This window comes from Pteronotus mesoamericanus, unplaced genomic scaffold (genome assembly GCF_021234165.1).
Source record: "Pteronotus mesoamericanus isolate MK-2021 breed Mesoamerican mustached bat unplaced genomic scaffold, CSHL_Meso_final contig_246, whole genome shotgun sequence".
Lineage (NCBI taxonomy): Eukaryota > Metazoa > Chordata > Mammalia > Chiroptera > Mormoopidae > Pteronotus > Pteronotus mesoamericanus.
The window spans coordinates 410,697-425,985 of NW_026555104.1; the positions used below are offsets into that span (position 1 = coordinate 410,697).

Consider the following 15,289-nt stretch of genomic DNA (forward strand, 5'->3'; position numbering starts at 1 on the left):
TTTTAAAAAACCAGAACCAGGCCAAAAAACCTACTATAGTGAATATCCATAGGATAATCAGTGATTCATAGTAAAGGTGCTTTGCCTGGTTATAAACTAGTTTTATATAAGTGAATTTTGGCAATGTATTCAACCTCAACCTTCAGTAATGGTCTCTTCCAAAAACTTAAATGAAACCAAAAACAGGTGGCCATGGGCCACCTTCCCAATTTGCCTCAAAAATACCAGGCACCAATTTCTGCCCCCTTGGCTTTTCACTCCTTGCACTCTATCCTAAAACAGACGACCCACTTAGATTCCTAATATAGGAATTAGGGGGGATAAAAAGTTTTTAACTGGAAAAAAAAAAACCCACTTTTCTATTTGATGATATTAAGTTTTCCAGAAATTAGTTTTCAGTTATATTTATAGCTTTTAAGTAATAAAAATACAGTTTCAAACGCAGTAACTCAAAACATACCACTGCAAAAATATATGGGTCTTCTTCTAAAGGTGAAATTCAGTATAAAGTAAATAAATTGCCAATCCATAAGACCTTGAAAAACAACCGTGCCTCAAATATCTGATTAAAATTTGATAAAAATAGCTCATCCCAGGGCTTCAGCTACACTGCTATTGACTTCCAGTGGCAGAACGCAGAAGACAGGCTTGGAGAATGAGCTTTGGCTAGTAAACTCCAAGTCTACCCTAGATCCGCAGGGCAGGGACAGGCCTGGTGCCTCTTTAAGACTCCCAGGGCCGGGGACAACTGTACACAGAAGGGTTTCCATGAGAGGTGAACCAACTGAGCAAGGTGGGTATCACACAGGGCAGGAGCAACTTCACTGACCATGGGTGGGTGCTACTTGCCAGCCAATTCCAGGGCCTACAAAGTCCAAAGAAGGCCCCAGCAGGCAGAGGGCTTAACCTTCACCAGGCATACTGGTACAAGACAGTCATTTTGCTTTTTGACCCCTCCCCTTCTGGGTTTCCTTTTTGAAGACTACTTAACAGGGTGCTGTGGATGAGTTGCAGTTTTTGAAACCATACCTGAAATTTTACACCTGTTTGATCATATGCATGCTTCCCTGTGATGAGGATCCTGACCCACATGAAGCAGAGCCTCCCTGCTCTACCTGGCGCTTTCGGCCTCGGTGTGAAACACTAGATGACACTGCGGGTTTACCTGAAACTCTTGCTCCAGTTTCTTCTCTATCCAGTCGGTCACATGAACTAAAGTCACTTCTCTCTCTCCAAGTTTTGGCCGAGCTTTCAGCTCTACGTAAGGTGGCTTCCGGAAACCATACCTTAAAAAAAAAAAAAAAAAAGAAAAGAAAAGAAAAGACAAGAAATAGCCACATTTAGAAGCAAAGAAAGGAAGCAGACAAGCACAAAAACAAAAAACATTCCTCATTTATACAGGCCTTTATCACTACTTAAACATTCTTAATCTGATAATTCCCTCTAAAAATAATTCAGCACAGCGAATGAATTGTGAACTCCGTGTGTCCCTGGGCAGTGCTATGAGAACAGTTCTGACAAACTGGGAAAGCCAGGAAACCCAAAAGGAAAAGTCAGTGACCTGCGCTTTGTTTTCCTAAAATGGCAACAACATTTTTTGTTTCTATTTTTATAAAAGTAATATATATGAGGTCTGTCCAGAAGGTATCCAGCCATCTAATATGAAAAATAGAGACATTTATTGAAGGAGATATAAGAAACATTGTCCATAGGACAATGACTCCTTAGTTCTCTTCAAACTAGGCACCTTGGGACTTCATAGTTCTCCCAATTGCCATCAGCTGCCCTGTGGTATTTTCCTGAATTTCATCGAGGATCTGAAATCTCTTCCCTTTCAAAGGGGATTTCAGTTTTGGGAAAAGCCAAAGTTGCAGGGTGCCAAATCTGGGCTGTGTCACCTGGGTGATTTGATGTTTTGAAAAAACTGCACCAGACATGAGGCATGAGCCAGCGCATTGTCATGATGAAGCTGCCAATCACCAGTTATCCATACCTATGGCCTTCTGAATTATCCAAATAGTTTCTGTGGAGGAATGTTCAAGCCAAATGCAAAATTTGATGCAGATTCGTTGCTCTACTCACTCAGTCATTTTGAATGCGACATCCACACAGTACGCATGCTCACTCAACGGCTTCTACTACCCCCATTGAATAGTACAGTGAAGTCGTCATTGTTCATGCATGCACATTCCAGTCCACTCTCCCTTGCTGCCCAGTACATCGATGTCGTGCAAACAATTCCTGTTATGTTAACAATGGCTGTACTTTTTCTGGACAGACCTTGCACATGTTACAAATCACAAGACATACAAGTGTATAAAGCAGAAAGTCAAAGTCCCTCTCTCTGAATCTCACTCCCAAAATGGGACCACTGAGAGAGAAGTGGTCCATTTCCCTTGCACTATGTAATATGCACATGTAAATAGAGAATGTGCTATAACCAGCTTTTTCATTCCACACTCCACACCATGCTACTATGGCTTCTAAAGAGAGCAAACTGGTACTCAGAGCTGTTAGTAAAGTATCCAGACAAGACTGTGTGCTAGCAAACTATCTAAAAACTTCAATCTGTCATGGGCCAACATTTTAAAAAATACAATAAAGATGTCAAATTGCTATGAACATTTATTTACGCCTTCAATATCTACACTTATCTTTGTTGATCATTAAAAAATAGTTCTGCATTTGAGCAGGCATTGGGTGCTAGAGGCCTTCAATTTTATCCCCCACTGAGCAGGAGCATTTGTAACTGATAAAGCTTGGAAGGGAAGAAATGTTATCAATTTGTAGTATTTAAAAACATTTTTAATTAAATTTGGAAGCCTGTACAGAAAGGTATTAACTAGTTATTATTTAAGCTATTACGGTTGACCCAATATCCCCCTTTGTTCCCCTATCCAATCCTCCCCCCATTCTCTCAGGCAGCCCCCATACCATTTTCTGTGTCCATGAGTTAACTGGTAATTTTTGGATAAGATTACAGGATTTTTTTTCATTTTTTTCCAATGAAAATACTACGTTAAAAAAAAAAAATCTAAAATGGTATTTTAAAGTTTTTACAGGGAAAACATCAATAACATCACCAAATAATTAGTCAATTAAAAAATCCTTTTTGAATCATTTCTACAATCCCCTCTGAAAGCTAAGGATGTATATTATTAGCATGTTGGTTTCACTCTATAATAAAGAACAGAGCTGTCTTTTTCATACGAGTACAGTTTCTGATACTACGAAGTCTCTTATGCAATCCTGTATATACTTGTGTACATTTTATAGGACTTGCAATGTCCATTTAAAATTGAGCTTCAGAGAGTGATTTCTTTCTGCTGGACCCATGAATACTTTATTTCAGTGATTCTTAATCCTGACCAGCTCTCCAACCCCTGAATCCTGGGCACTGGGTTGGGCATATCTTTAACAAGTCCCCCTGTAACTGTGATATACAGGGGGGTTGAGAACCACGGGTTCACTCAATTACAACTCCTTGGGCAGACCTCCTACCACAGTTACCAAGTGTACATGCTCCTGCCTCCTGAACATCTAGGCCTGACCCAGGAAGTCTTCCCTAACCATCTACCCCTCTGATGAATGTGTGATCCCGGTCTATAAAGTGGGGACGACAATGGCTCCTATCTCCACTGGATGCTCTGAGGACGGACCAGGTGAGGCAGTTACACCCCAGGCCAGGCAGAGAATAAGAGATCTACAAATGGTGGCTATTCTTACTGGTGGAAAGAGTTGGCTCTGGAGAGAAAGAAGATCAAGAATAGAAATAGCTCATCCCATCAACTTCACCTGTTGATCTTAAATCTTCCTAACATGTGAAGATGAATCTTAAATGTGAGTTAATCATTCACAGAAAAAAGCAGAATTGGATCACAACTGACATTAAGTTTCCATGAAAAACATATGAAAAGTGCTTCTGCCCAAGAGAAGGTGCTTTCCATAACGTCAAGGGTTAGCAGGCTGGGATCTTTTTGGTCATGCAACAAGAAAAATCACAGCTGTCCCCGAGGGCCCCACTACGTACCATATTCGGTCAGTTGGGGGAGGTGGAATGTTGACTGCCAAGGTTCCTCTACATTCTTGTACTTCTACAGTTAGCAGCAGGGGTGTGTTGGAGACTTCTTCAATCTTCTTTTTAATGAATTCTGTCTCCGTTGCTTTTTGGAAATATTTTGACTTGGTAATTTTATCAACAAACCTCATAATCTTACTTGTTCGATGACCTCCAACATACCTTTAAATGTGGGACACAGACAGGTGTCAATATAAACTGCTCCTTCACAATTGAAAACTTTGTGGCTCTTCATTCACCTTGACTTAGACTAGTTTCTCAGCCAAAGTACCACTGACATTTTGAACAGGGTAATTCTTTGCTGTGGGGACTGTCCTGTGCATTGTAAGATGTTTAGCAGCATTCCTAGTCTCTACCTACTATGTCATTGGCCTATTCCCCCCAGTCACAACAATAAAAAATGTCGTCAGACATTGCTGTATGTCCCCTGAAGGATAAAATAATCCCCAGTTGAAAACTACTACTTTGGACAAAGTGTAAACATCACAGAGAGCTGAGTCTTGACAAAGGAGGGTCAAAGTTCTCAGGGCAAACTGAGAAGGCATCTCATGTTTATAATGCTCAAATGCTGAATATAAATCCAGTGTCCTCTTAGAGAAATCTCACCATTTCTAGATGGCACTAAGGAACCATACTGCATTGACAGGGACAGAAAACAATTTTTTTACTGACTGAATTTTAGGTGGTGTCATACCAACTTTGAATGGCAACTACTTTTTAAAGGGATTAGGAACTTCTAAAGGAAAAATGCTACATTGAGCTAACATGATAGCAGGCCAAGAAAGCAAGCTTTTGTGTCTGGTAATACCTACCATAAGACTTCCCTAGGAAGAGAAGATATTTGCTTTTTAAAATCTACCTCAGTTCTAGAGTGTCAGGAATAGTATGTATACGCATGTAGGGAAAAGCAATCATTCCTAAGAAGGTCAAGTGGGTACATTTTAAATAATGCACACAAACTTTAGAACCAGCTCCTCAAATGTCAGGATTCTCTTTTCATCTTCTGTAGGATTTCAAAAATGAATAGGCTGATATTTTCTTACAGATGCTTCTGACTTCTTTAAGAGCTTTAAATAAAAGATCTGTACAGAGAGACTGTTTAAGCACTTTGATCATTCCACAGTCCAAGTAATAGGCAAAGACAGCCCTGGAAATGAAGTTCATGATAAAAAAAAGATCAGCTAAGGAATCTACGGTTTCAAAACTCACCAAAGAAATAGACTCAATGTCTCAGCTTTGTAGGAACTAGCCGCTCAACAGAAGCCAACTGAAAGGGGTAATGCTCTCCACTGAGCACCAGGGGGCGGTGTTGTGTTAATTTGTGCTCCTTGCGATAAGCACACCATTCAATTCTATTTGATCGCCAGAGTGAGTCATTTCGGTTGGGACCCCTTTAAGCAAGGAAAATACGGCCATTTTTGCTTCGGGGTCTGGAATTTAGCCAAGTCTCTGACTTTGGGTTACTAATGCAAAAACCATTCACTCAATGTGAAGGAGGAAGGAAGATCAGAGAGGAAGAAGGGAAACTAGCTCACTTGCAATTTGCTGCCTTGACTGCTGGAGACCCCGGAAGCTAGATCCACTCACCCTTCGGCCCCTGGAAGAATTGGTTTATCTCCCGTGCTGGGCTCTGGTGCATCGTCTTCCTCGGAGGAGCCAGCACTGGAGGACTCCTCCTCGCTGTCAGCCAGACAGTAAGCCCTGGGCCTGCAACTGAACAGGGCAGAATCACCACCGTAGCCCACCCATCAGCACCCAGGCTCTGCTTCCAAAGAGAACACAGACGCTCCACCATCACCACCACCACACGTCACCATTCTTCCAATCCACCCCTCAAAGAAAGGCCCAATCCAAGAGTCCTCGGATTGGACTGGTTACCCGGGAGACGCTTCAGCACCAAGTCCCCTGGGAAAACACGGACAACTTGGGTCTGAAGAGTTTTCTTTGGCGCATGCGTCAGGACAGGTGGTGGGAGTCTGGTGCAGTTGACACAAAATGCAGTGAGTTCAACAGTGCAGCAATAGCCAAGTGGGGAGGGGAACAGAAAGAACGATGGTTCTCACGGTGAGGTGACAGCTTATGGCGCAGATGTGACCACCCCTCACCAATGATGGGGATATTCAGGCAAGTCCCCCGACTGGCTGAATTCAAAACATAAGCTGCTCTCTGGTTTTGTTAGCTCTAAATTAGTTTAGACTCAACACTCCTTTCCTAGTGAAATTACCTATCTTATCCCACACCTGGCCCAGCTCCTGACGGTCACAGAAAAAGCCAGCAACTACAGAGTACAAATTTTAAGGGACTCTAGGAAGCAACTGATATGAGAACCCAGGAACTGTCCTGGAGAAGTACAAATTTAAAAATCGTTAAAAAAAAAATCATCAAAATAAAAAAAAGCCTTATTGGAGATCAATGCCCCCCATTAATCTTTCCAGGTTGGAAATTCCATTTCCAAAGGCATGGGGATGGCTGGATCACCAGGAGCAGTGAGTGACCAGCGTTCCCTACCTAGGGTCACCAGGGGCTTCTTGGCTGAGCTTCAGCCCCACAAAAGGCAGCTCCCTCCCCAGATGGCAGCTTTACCTCAGGGGAGGCAGACGGGCAGCGCCCAACTCCGAGGCTCAGAAGCTTAGCTGGGACAAAATGAGCAAAAGACAGCGTAGTCTCTGAACACTATTAAACACTATTAAAAATGGTCACTAAGCAGAAGCTGGGCCTTGTATTTTTTATGAGGACAAAATTACCAGGACAGGGCAAGGCAGTACAACTTAGGTCCTATCTCCCTGTAGGTGCAACCCTTTGGGGTTTTCCTCTGACGTCGTCCTTGGGCCACCAGAAGCAGCCTGCTGGGGCAGTCATCTCCTAGTCAACAGGAGCCAAGGGCACCTAAGGGCAGAGCACACATGCAGAGGCCCCAGCGCCGGGTGGGCAGGACTGAAATCTCCGCCCCTGAAACAGGAGCCTGGCTGTAAGAGGACCCCTCGAGTGTCCTCCCTGGCAGAACACCCGGATCCTCCTTAACACCAGCTCTGAAACATGAGAGCCAGCTGCTTCAGCCAACAGGCTTGAGGGCAGTGTTAAAGGGAAACTCCTTTCACTGACACAAAAGCCTCCTGTCCCTGGCCAGGGAAACAGCAGCAGCACCTGACTGACTTGTTCTTCCTCTTCCATCAGAGGCCCAACTGATCCTGGAAATGCATATGTGTGTTCGCTGGTCACAAAGCGACTTCAGGGCTTTCCATGGTTAGAGAGCCCTCACTAGAACTTCTTTTATTTTACATGTACATAGCAAAAAATGATTTCCAAGCAAGCCTAAATTGGGACATGAGACGAGGAAAGTCAGGGGCATAAATCCCAAGGATAACACAACCATCTCAGAAATGTATCCTACTTCTCTACCAGTAATGACTGGGCTCCCTGGCTCTCACTGAGAGCTTCCAGGTAAGCATCTGCGTCTTGCTTCCCATCCATCAGCACAAAAGGCTGCCTCAAGATCTGGGACCACAGTGAAATCCAGTGAGCCACTGCCCCCTCCTGTCCCCACCAGCATTTGTCATTTGGCAGCCTCCAGACCCAGGGCAGAAGATGCCAAAGGCTGAGCACTGCAGTGAGCTCTCAGGTTTCCGAATTAATCCTCTGCAGGGCAGAGAGCAAGACAAATTTTGTGGCTGGAAGTTAATAATTTAGACAATGCTATTAACAGTTAAAGCAGATCAGATGGCACAAAATTCTGATTTTGACCAAATGTTACCTCTACTCTGCAGGAGGCACCCAATACTTACTAATTAAATGTGTAACTAACTGGCTGATACTCAGTTTTGTAACTAAACATGCATTTTCTGATCTCAACCTTATGATGTAGCATAAACTTCAGAGAAAGACACACTGCATACATCCTTATTTATGTAAGACATGCTAGAACTAATAATAAAGCCTAATTTTTAAAAGCACACCTTAAAATTCCACATGAGTGTGATATCCTTGCAAAGAGTCACCTTAAAAGGCTTACTGCAACTTTGCTGCCTCTGCTAAAAATCTTTTTGGAAATGTGTTTGGAGCCAGGCACATACAAAAAAGTGAATTATTTTATGACTGACACTCTCAGACCAAATATCTGATTCCTTGGTCTCATTGCCATCGGCTCTGAATGACTTCTAAGCAATTTCTCAAAGATCCAATTCATCTACAAAGCTGGGTGATTTTCTGTCACTCAGGATAGTTAAAAGAATGTCATAGACTCTCGAGGCAACTCTTTAAAAGCAGCTCCAAAATGCTTTAAGTGAAGGACGCATAGTGAAACAAGCCGGTGAGGTGACTGCTTTATGGGGACCACACTCATAGAATGCATTCATTTCCTTTTAAGAGAAGTCTGTCCCATACATCTGCCGCAGACACACACGTGCGAACATCCTCAGGGCCAGATGTGGTCACAGTGCAGACGGCAAGCACTCAGCTCCCCAAACCTCAGGGGCCTCAGGGTGGAGTGTGGTGGTGGTTCAGGGAACACTGGGGACTAGGGACCCAGCATGGAGGACAGAGGGCCTCCCCATGCGGACGCGCACACCAGCCCAGGCTGCAGTGGCAGGGCATGAGCATCCCAAGCGCCTTCCAGGAAACGCCCCAGTCTAAGGCTACCCTGCATTTTAACGAGCAGCCAACACACAGAACGTGTCCCTGACAGACTCACTTGGGCCTCTTGAGGCAGTTCCTAAAGTTAAGACTGCTCAGCTCACTACCTGAATTCTACTGAGTACCTTACTGCTTCCAAGTTATGTTAACTACATATGTAACAAGAAGACTATTTGGGAAATAAACAGACTAAAAGAAAAATGTCTGCAAATATAAAGTGTATACACATTTCAAAGGGAAAAAGACTATCCAGAATAAAGCAACACAGGTTTCAATTTCTTGCCATCGCCCTCAGGGTAATGTGAAGACGTGAACTAACTTCTGACCGGTAAGTAGGACTTCTTACAAGCTGAGCAGCATCGCCTCAGACTCCCCATGGGCAAGACTATTTGCACACTTAAAGGGGGCTGACAAAAGCAGGGGGACAAAGCAGAGATCCTGCCAGAGCAGGAAAGCAGGGGAACCAGCCCTCGCCTGAAGGGGAGGCCCCGGACTGGCGGCCCCAGGCTACAGGGAAGGCCTGGAGGAAAAGGGCCGCTGCTGGCCCACTCTTCGGACACTCTGCTCTTTGCAGGGCTTTAATGTTAAGGAGAACGTTAGTGCCGAGATCACATGCTGAAGCGCATGCTAAGTGCATACTCTCACTGCCTCTCCTCCAGAAGCGGCCTCAGGGTGATGCCATGTGCTCAGGACTAAGAAAGTGGAGAGGCGGATTCTAGAATCACTTTTGGGATTCGGTTCTAGCTTTGAGTGGATGGGCTGTCAGAGGCTCTCGATGTTCCTCGAAATTGTAAGCCAAACGGTACACGTTTCTGGCCATTTCTGGGAGAAGGATCTCGAGCTCTCAGATTCCCAAAGGGATCCTTATGCAACAAAGTGTTAAGGGCTCATGTGCCCAGGCCATTTTCTCCTAAGTGAAGTGCTTTTGGATTGTGTTTTTCCTTACTTTTAAAATTAAGTGACAGCCAACTGCATGTCAACATGTAATTTAACACCTTCACAGGAAGAAGCAAAATATTTTATACCAGACTCTACTGGGAAAAAATGGTACTTTAGAAATATATTACAAATTAAATAAAATACCATCATATTCTAAGAGCAGAGGATTTTTTCCCCCACACAGTCTAGGAAGACTGCTTGCTCTGAAACATATCGATCATCTGATCAGCAAGAGTTTATAAACCTGAAATCATGCCAAGAGAGCCAGATGATTAAGAGTTAACGTGAAACACCTTAGCGGCAAGGAACTCAGGGGCGCCAGCAGCTCCGTGCCAGCACAGGCTATTTCCAGAAAGGGCTCCTCGTACAAGGGCTGCTGACAGATGTTTGTCTGTCATGCTCCCATTTAGACAGACTTCGTGTTCAAGGCTGCTCCTGCCTGACGCGCTTCACTTTATAGGCAGCTGGTTCTGCAACTCTCGCCCTGGCTGGACTGGTGATGCTCAGGTGGGCACAGTGATGGGCGGGGGCACAGGGACAAAAGCTGAGCCCAACCACAGGACCAGATCCCCCAGCAATTCAAGTCAAGGAAGTTTCTATGACTTGCCCTGCCAGGAAAGCCTCTTAAATACTCCTGACCTCAATCCTGGCAGGTCTACAAACTGAGCCTTTATATCCAGAAATGTGATGAAAGGACAAGCTTCCAAGTGGTGTCACATAGGATTAAACAAGACTCAGTACTGACAGGGTATGAAATGCTACATGGAGGGCTGATAAATACCACTCACCAGAAAATACAATCCACAGATTGCCGAATCCAAACACATTTTAACAAATAGAAAAATAAAAGGGAAATAGCACAGATACACGTTAGATTGCATACAGCAGGTGAAATTCTCCAATTATTAAAATAGCAACATTTCATTAAGTAACCTGGATAAATCAGAGTAATCTACGTAAGAGAACATTCTTAAATGTATGACCCAGCTCCCCCGATCTGTTCTTAGCACAATATAAATAGAAGTATCAGGTCAATATCATAAGTAAGCAAAAACTTGAGTCTGTCTTATATTTAGACTCTGAGAAGGTAGCTCCCTGTGGCATTTTCCTGTCATCATGCTGTTAAGTCTGCAGAGTGGCTAAAGATATGAGAAGCAGACTCCAATCAGCATTTTTATTTTGGTAAAAACAATTATATAATTTAAATTTGTAGTCAGTCATTTTAAAGGTGTGTGGGAATATAACGTATTCCAGCTTATGTAGTCCAGGCATTTAAGGGAAAAAAAAATCAAACTTTATTAATTAGCTCAAAATTTGGAATATTTACTAAAATAGACAAACTTTGGACATTAGATGCAGGATCTTCTACAAAGAGAGGCGTTTACTAAACAGGTCAATACTGTATTATTTAGGGAAAATGTATTTCAAAACACTTTAGGAGCACCACCCTCTTGGCTATAAAACCAGTCGCTAATTATAAATATTTGTGATTAAAGCAGAGCGAACCCCTGGAGACCTTAGCCTTACCCACACATGGCTGTTTGCGGCTGCAAGTTGAAGGAGGTACTTTCTGAACGTTGATTTTCTTCAGAGAGCATTTTATTGCGCAGACAAGCCTGCCCTGCTGGCCTGAGTCAGTGACGCTTTCTGGGAGATCGATACTGTGTGGCCCACCAGCAGCACTAAGGCCAACAGGTGCTGAGTAGAGGTGGGGACTCACAGTCTGCAGGGGATGAAAGCAGGGAACCATTCCCCGAAACCCTCAGTGGTCCAGAAGCACTTACAAGGAAGCGGAACCAGCATCTGGGACTACTACACATCAAACCTGTTCCTCAAAGGCTGGAGGGAGAGGGTGGTTCCCCAGGGTTGGGTTAGTAAATTCATATAGCCCCTTACCCTTCTTTGCCAATTTCTCCAACCTTCAGGGCTTCAACAAGAGGCTCTTTACCTAGTTTGGTCAAATTCATTTTGGTCTCAAGAGTCATCAGAAAGGACCCATTGTAGGACATTTCCAAATCGATCCAGAGTCCTGGAGAAATGGTGAAAAAACAGAAGGTTTTTTCCCCCCCAGAAATACATGACTATAAATGACAGTATAAAAATTTATATTTGAAAGTAGCTAAATAGGTCTCACATTGAAAGTCTGCAGCGAGGTATCACCTGTGCTACCCAGGCATGCAAAAGGAACTGTGGAAAGCAAAGCTTCGGGAAATGGGTCACGCGCCTGGCAAGCTGCCAGCATTTCAGTACCCTACTGAAACGGCCACAGTGCGCTCGCGCACACGGTAGTGCTGGGAGGGCCCCATCCTCTGGGTTCCTCTCACATTCAGGAAGAGGATGACCTGACCCAGGGCAAAGCCAGGATGAGGTCTGCTGAATCCCTGCCAGTTACCAGGCAGAGGAGAGCTGTTGTGACTTGACTGCAAAGCTGGGCTGTTCTTTAAAGATACACGTCAGAACCACTGGTTTTCTTAAAATTATCTAAAATTGTGGGGGCGGAAAGGAAGGGACACAGAAAACAGTTCAGATTTAGCTTGGTATAATAAGGCCAGTGACAAAAACTTTTAGAATTCTTTTCTTTCTGGAAATTGCCTAGTAATGAGAACAAAAGAATTCATGGTCAAGCCCCAGGATTATCCAGATAAAACCAGGTAATCACTTTGTACCTTAGTTAAAAAACGTATTCCTTGGAAAAGATACCAATGTCAATGAGATCATACCTAAGAGGCTTTTAGTTCTGTGGAATTTCACTGGGATGGCCCACCAGCAGCAACTTAAAATGCAAACAGGGATCAATTAATCACCGCAGGACCTTCTACACCAAGATCCGATGACTCAGCAGGTAGAACAGGATATACTGTGATTTTTCAGACTCAAGCGAGCCGTAATACCTCATGGACTTTCAATCAAAATATGATCCTTCAAGTGGGTGTTTAAATGTTAATAAATGACAACATTTAAAGGAAGCAGGAAATTAATCAAAAACTGTTATTCATACATAGCAGCATTTTCAAGCAATTACAGTAAATAACCTATCCCCCATTTGGCCACCATCTATGCTAAAAGCTGTGCTTAACCTCAAGAAGCGCTAATGGTATATAATTCTTCTCTAAAGGCAGAATACTTTCCAACTTGTTTTTAACATATGATAAAAAAATGATTAAAAAATTCTTTTTATCGTAATTGAAGGTAATTATTTTCCATGAATGACCTGGTTTAATTAAGTGATATGCAGAGCAAGTGTTATTGTCTTCTTTGCAGCAACTCACAAAACTACTTTATTTCTTGCTTACATTAAGCAGTTAGAAATCATTACTTAGCTCGCTCTTCAAAGGTACCGATCCTGGAAACCAAGGGCACGACTGCCTTCATAAAAACATTTAGTCATTAATCTTCCAATAGAAAAGGCATCAGGGCAATAGGCTTGATATTAATAGATTTTAAACTCAATATAAAAAGAACATCAATAAAGAAAATATTTATTCTAGGTCCCCAGCTTTATTTAACTTGAGAATCAATAGACTCAAGTTACCTGGTTGCTGTATGTATTCAGACATAATCATTTCTTTTGAAAACCCTAGTCTGGTTTCCAGTAAGTATTAACAGTATGTATTGCCTTTGAAGGTTGTCATATTAAGGGCACCAGAATTTTACCTCTTATAAAGTGGAAGGTTATGTTTGTTTTTTAAGTGCATGGCTAAGGACACAGGCTTAGGAGGCCTCCGGCCCCAGCCCCAGCCATTGGGACAGTGCCTCGGTGACACAGTGGTCCAGTGCTCTGCCTTCCCAGAGCTGAGGCAGGGAAGAGGTGGGAAGGGCACATGGTGCCCAGTCACATGGACTGGGGCTTGAGTTTCACTGGAAGTTTCCTGCCCTCTGTGCTCTGGCCTCTGGCCTCATCTGCACAAGGGAGACCACACTGATATGCGCAGCCCAGCGCTTGGCACGACCTGGCCAGGGCTCTTCCCCTTCTCTGCCATCGCCAGCCCCTCCTTGCTTCCACAACACGGGCTCCAGCCTCGCTTGCTGCTGCTGCCGGGCAGACAGGGGCCAGACCAGAGCGGGCCTCAGGGCCAAGAGGAAAGAGGCTGCACTGGGCAGCTGGAGAGCCTTGTGCGGGCTGGGGACGGGACGAGAGGTGGACATCTGACCGAGTCTCTGCGTGGGGGACAGGGTCGGTTTTCTTGTATCATTGCATATATATCCCATGAAGCCCACCCACGGGGCCTTGCTCAGCCCTGGTTCTCAGGAAAAACATGAAGAAGTCAAGAATGGTTTGAGAACCTTTAAGAACAGATATAAACTGCAGATATCCCAACAAATTTCTTTAATATGATGTGCTTACATTCAGATGAAGGCAGAGAGACAATTTTAGCATTAGGTGCAAGAAAAAACTTGCTTCTGTGACAGGATCCAGCAGGCAGAAAGCACCCTGGAAACCTGGGAGCACAACAAACTGGAGCCAAGGCCAACTGGTTATATAATGGGTGAGTCAGAAGGCTGCCACCTTGCAAGAGTGAAAGATGAAATTAACAGTTTCTAGAAAGGTTGTCTTCCCACTGGGGATTAACGTAGCAGCGATGTGAGGCTGGGGACTTACACCGTGCCACGGGTGGCATCTTCACTCTAACCGAGCTGAGCGCTGCTCATGGCGATGAATGTAGTTACAGAGCTGTTCCCTAACAAATGTTAAAACGTTACTGTGAGGCATTTCATTTAACATGCCACTTTCTATAACCATCTGCTCTGGGTAGTGCTCAAGAAGCTGAGGAGAAGGACAATTTTTTAAGCCTTTGAATAGGAGTAAGGCAGTCAGTCCTGAAAGGTTCTCCTGAAAGGACATGAACACAGAGTGCTGTCTTACCTTTGGGCTGCTATAACAAAATACCACACACTGGGCAACTTAAACAGCAGACATTTATTTCTCACAGTTCTGGAGGCCAGAAGTCCAAGATCAAGGGGCTGGCCAATTCGGTTCCAGGTGAGGGCTCTCCACCTGGCTTGCAGATGGCCACCTTCTCACTGTGTCCTCACAAGGCAGAGAGAGAGCAAGCCAGCGTTCTGGTCTCTTCTCATGCCATCACGAGCACCCCTCCCTCGTGGCCTCATCTAAACCTAATTAATTACCTCTAAATACCACCCCATTGCAGAGTAGGGCTTCCACATACGAACTTGGGAGGGACACAAACGTTGAGTCTGTATCAGGTCTCCCTCACACAAGGGGTCTTCGTATTGAGGAGCTGTCTGGTGGCGAAGGGTGGTGCCTGATTACCAAGAAGTCTCTATAAAACTGGCACTTTATTCCACAACAGGGAAACAGAGCTGACAATGACAAGCTTCAGTGAGCCTTCATGCAAGAACCTGTGAGGAGCTCAGATGACTGTTTTTCCACTCTTCAGCTTCGAGGGGAAAGTCTCAGTTACCATTCCAAGGGAGACAGTGGCAAAAGTTACTGCTCACTCTGTCCAAAAATGCTTACTGAGTTCTTAATGCAAGGCAGCAGAGCTCAGGACAGTGAAGTGAATCCCTGCCCTCTGGAAGTTTATGCTTGAAGAAGAATAAAGATGCTCGGGCCACCGGGTGCAGTTTGGACCATGATACCACCAGAGATAGTACACAGCCTGGATGGGAATCACCAGAGAT

At 44.1% G+C, this 15,289-nt stretch overlaps 1 protein-coding gene across 2 annotated transcripts in view; it reads right to left on the minus strand.

The window, feature by feature from the left end:
- Nucleotides 1-15,289, minus strand: part of TEX2 (testis expressed 2) — a 92,791-nt gene that overhangs the window by 1,954 nt on the left and 75,548 nt on the right. Inside the window, exons 8-11 of one of the 2 annotated variants that reach the window (XM_054573028.1) lie at nucleotides 11,543-11,675; nucleotides 5,666-5,785; nucleotides 4,031-4,240; nucleotides 1,166-1,286 (exon numbers count right to left, since the gene is read on the minus strand). In XM_054573028.1, the coding sequence (XP_054429003.1) occupies nucleotides 1,166-1,286; nucleotides 4,031-4,240; nucleotides 5,666-5,785; nucleotides 11,543-11,675 (584 nt within the window). Of the gene's footprint in view, nucleotides 1-1,165; nucleotides 1,287-4,030; nucleotides 4,241-5,665; nucleotides 5,792-11,542; nucleotides 11,676-15,289 lie in introns of both variants that reach the window. The other variant, XM_054573027.1, reaches the window with a different exon arrangement.